This window comes from Diadema antillarum, unplaced genomic scaffold (assembly GCF_040938485.1).
Source record: "Diadema antillarum isolate AM-2024a unplaced genomic scaffold, OU_Dant_1.0 seq00000521_RagTag, whole genome shotgun sequence".
Lineage (NCBI taxonomy): Eukaryota > Metazoa > Echinodermata > Echinoidea > Diadematoida > Diadematidae > Diadema > Diadema antillarum.
Window position 1 is genome coordinate 97,226 of NW_027271473.1, and position 4,057 is coordinate 101,282.

Genomic DNA, 4,057 nt, shown 5'->3' on the forward strand with positions numbered 1-4,057 from the left:
TAATCAGCCCCAACATTCTCTGAGCCCTTGATTACCTGTACACGATACTGATATGCCTGCAGTGCAAGCGCCCAGCGCATGACTCTTGGATTTTGCATTCGCGCGTGTGTTAGATGAGCAAGCGGGTAGTGGTCAGTTTGCAGCTGGAATGCTCGGCCATACAAAAAGTACGAGAACTTTTTGACCGCCCACGCAAGAGCTAGACACTCGCGCTCAGCGATTGGGTACACGCGCTCGCGTTTTAGCAGTTTTCGAGAAGCGTTTCGAGAAGAAGTTTTCAATGGCGTGCTCGATGATGTCGGTCCGTCCCGGGACATCGGTCATGACATCCGAGAACTCCAGCAAGAGGGATTTTACCTCCTTCATCTTCTCCTCGTCTAGCTCGTCACTGCACTTCACGTCATGCACGCTTTCCGTCGCTTCGATGGAGGGAAATGAGAGGGGCACCGATCCGTCATCATCTACCTGGTCGTCCACGACACTGACGTAGTTCGCCTCCAGTTGTCCCTGGTTTTCGTTCTCGAGGTCGTCGACTTTCTCGTCTTCTCTCCCAATGTACCGTTTCAGGAGATTGGCGTGGTAGGTCCTTTCCTTACCGTTCACTAGCAATCGGTAATCGTCTCTGGCAATTCGCTGCACGATTTCGAATGGACCTCGCCATTGCATTTGCAGCTTATTCCTCGTCGTCGGTAACAGGAGTAGCACTTTGTCGCCGCACTCGAAGCGTCTCTCCTTCGTCTTCACGTCAAAGTGTTTCTTGTACTTCCTTGATGCTTTGGACAGCTCCTCTTTGGCGAGTTCACACGTCTGTTCGAGTCGGTTTTGGAGATCGATGACGTACTGGTACGTAGTCTTCGTTTCCTCCTCAGGGATCTCCTTAGTCCACAGCTCTTTCAGTACTGTCATGGGTCCTCTCACCACTCGGCCGTACATGAGTTCGAAAGGAGAAAAGCCAAGGCTTTCGTGAGGCACCTCTCGATATGCGAAGAGAAGAGCTGGCAGGAAGCGGTCCCAGTCGCTAGGTCGCTCCTGGCACATCCTCCTCAGCATCTGTTTCAACGTGCCGTTGAATCTCTCGCAGGCGCCGTTCGCCATCGGGTGGTATGGTGTGGTGTGAAATTGCTTCACTCCCAGGAGTTGAGCTGCTTCTTTCATCACACCTGAAACGAATTGAGTGCCGTTATCAGAGAGTATCTCATTAGGAATGCCTAACCTCGAGAATACTTCAACTAACGCATCTGCTACCCGTTCTGCTTCGATTCGTGGTAACGCTACCGCCTCTGGGTACCTAGTAGCAAGATCGATTATCGTCAAGATATATCGATTCCCTCTCTCGGTGATCGGTTCAAGTGGTCCGATCAAATCGACCGCCACTCTACGGAAACATGTATCAATCAAAGGGGGGATGGTCAGGGGTACTTTCCCTATCTTACCCTTTGGCGTGGTGCGTTGACATGAATCGCATGATGCACAGTAACGCTTGACATCGGCTTGAATCCCTGGCCAATAGAAGTGGGCGAGAATCCGGTCAGCCGTCTTCTTCGTCTGCAGGTGACCTGCTAGAGGGGAGTCGTGAGCTAGTCGGAGCACTTCACTGCGATACGGCTGGGGCACCACTAGCTGCGTGAATGTCTTTCCTCTCTCGACGTAGGGAGACCTGTATTCACGGAAGAGAAGATTGTCACGACAAAAATATCTGACCTCACTTCCTTTCCCTACAGCCTTAGCCTCACCTTTCTCCGCCAACTTCCGAAGTTTCTCCAGTGTGGCATCTCGCGCCTGCTCTCTGATCATCTCCTCCCTGGTTGCAGTGATCGTCGGCCGGTCTGCTGATCCTAGTCTCTTCCACGGCCGTTCCTTCGATTTCCTCATGCCTCTTGTCTCTACTGCTGCACTTTCGTTGGTTGTAGGTAGGGGTGTCGGTGACTGCTTCACCCTCTCGTCAGTGTGGGGACGATCACGACTGTCGGAGGTCGTTGTGATGCCGTTCTGCGTTGTCCCTTTCGAAGACTCTGCTTCCGCGGACTCTGCCTCTGAACCGGAGGTCGTCATCTCCTCAGCTGACGGCTTCTCCCTAGCATCCCTCCATCCGATGTCCTCGTCACCAGGCTGCCTAGCACCACTAATATTACCTATAATTAGATCGTAGATAGGATTCGTCATACATAAAGCATGTGTTGTTCCAACAAAGTATGGTGAGTCGATTTCAACTTTTGCTAGTGGCACTTTTCTCACAGTACCATCTATGAGCACACAAGTTTGAATCTCACCAGTCAGCTGTGATTCCTCTATCAGTTGACGTTTCACCACTACGGTGTTGCAACCAGTGTCTCTCAGCACCTTAACTCTTTCACCATTCAACATACCTTCACATGTCGGCATGTCTGTGCCTACGTTACACCCACCACTAAGAAGGGGTAACTCGTGACCACACATCAGTTTGACAGAAGGTGTGCCACTAATATTCCCTCTCTCGTGAGCATCATGAGTAGGGCATACTCCTACCACACATGTTGCCCCCGTCTGTTTTGACTTTGGCACATACTGCTTGTTAGTAACTTTCGACTGGTCAGTTTTACGGTCTGGACACTTAGAAGCAAAATGTCCTTGCTTACCACAGACAAAGCAACCCTGGTTGTCACGTGACGTAGTGCCCCCTTTCTTTGCTTGGCTTGCTTCGTTGCCCTGGTTACGAGACTTATTATCGTCGCGTGCGCGTTTACTGGAGCCGCCATGCCCGTGTGCGTCCCGATACCGATCTGCGATATCTGCCATCTCCTTCACCGATCGTGGGTTTCTCTCACGAATGAAAACAGATAATCCACGATCACAACATTCGAGCAGCTGTTCACGCACCGTTAGCTCTAGTAGCCCTTCATAGGACTTACTTGTACCCGACATCTCTACCCATCTAGTAGCATATCCGGTTATGCGCGTTGCAAATTGCCTAAATGATTCGCCCATTTTCTGCCGCGCCTCTCGAAAACGTTTGCGAAAGCCTTCTTCAGTTAGCGCAAACTGCCGCAAGAGTGTATCTTTCAGACTTTCATAGTCGTCGGCTTCATTTGCCGGTAAGAGAGAATAAACTTCCAAAGCGCGCCCGGTCAAAAGGTTCCCCAATGCAGGAGCCCAGCATTCCTCTGGCCACTGACTTTGTTTTGCATATCTCTCAAAACGCAACAGATCAGCGTCCAAATCGTCAGAGTCAGCGCGAAACGCCGGCAAGCTTGGTAAGCTATTCCTTACACTATTTGTTCCCTTCACATTGACACTCCTATATTGAGCTATTTCTAACTCAATCCTCTTTTGCTTGGTTATTTCTTCCCTTTGTACCTGTCTTTCATCTCTTTCTAACTTTTCATCTCGTCTCTTTTCTTCGAGATACTTGTCTCTTTCAGTGCGGGCAAACTCCACTAGTTCTGCACCTTGCAGTCCACAATCTTTACCTAACTGTACGTACTTCTCTAATTCCATTGTGATATCTTATACCCACAACATGAGGTTACACAAATCACGTCTCAAATTCTTGTATGAATAAACCCTGCCAAGTTCTCTCCAGCGGACGAGCCCCCAATTGTCACAGAATTTGCCCGATTTCCATCCTTTTATATGGAAATAAACGGAACAAAGAACTTTTCATAACCTCTGAGAACTGTTGGCAGGCTGTAACTCATACAAGACGAAACGGAGGAAACAATGTGCATTCAGTTAACTCAAATATTTTAATTGTCTATAACTGTGAATCTTGGTTTTACAGCAAATTATAAAAAGAGAAAAAACGAACATAAGTTATTCCTGCTCAGTGGCTTTCTGGCTCTTAGGACTTTATTATGTTTAACTTAAATTGGACGTATTTCACCTCGAATGGCTGTCACGGGTGTACGTTGCGTGACGATGGCTTATGACGACGATGTACGACGATGACAATGCAGGTCGATGACGATGTCGGTCGACGACGGGGCCCCGTTACGCTGGTGCTGGGATGGACTGTCGCGTGGTCTGTCGTAGCAACTCTTCGCGATTGCCGTTCGCGTGGTCGCTCTCCCGACGGACGTCT

At 49.5% G+C, this 4,057-nt stretch overlaps 1 protein-coding gene across 1 annotated transcript; it reads right to left on the reverse strand.

Annotated features, from left to right (window-relative positions):
• Positions 1-213: 213 nt before the first annotated feature.
• On the reverse strand, positions 214-3,474 carry LOC139734280 (uncharacterized). Its single transcript, XM_071645076.1, has one exon. It carries the CDS (start codon positions 3,472-3,474, stop codon positions 214-216), a length of 3,261 nt encoding a protein of 1,086 aa, XP_071501177.1.
• Positions 3,475-4,057: the final 583 nt, after the last annotated feature.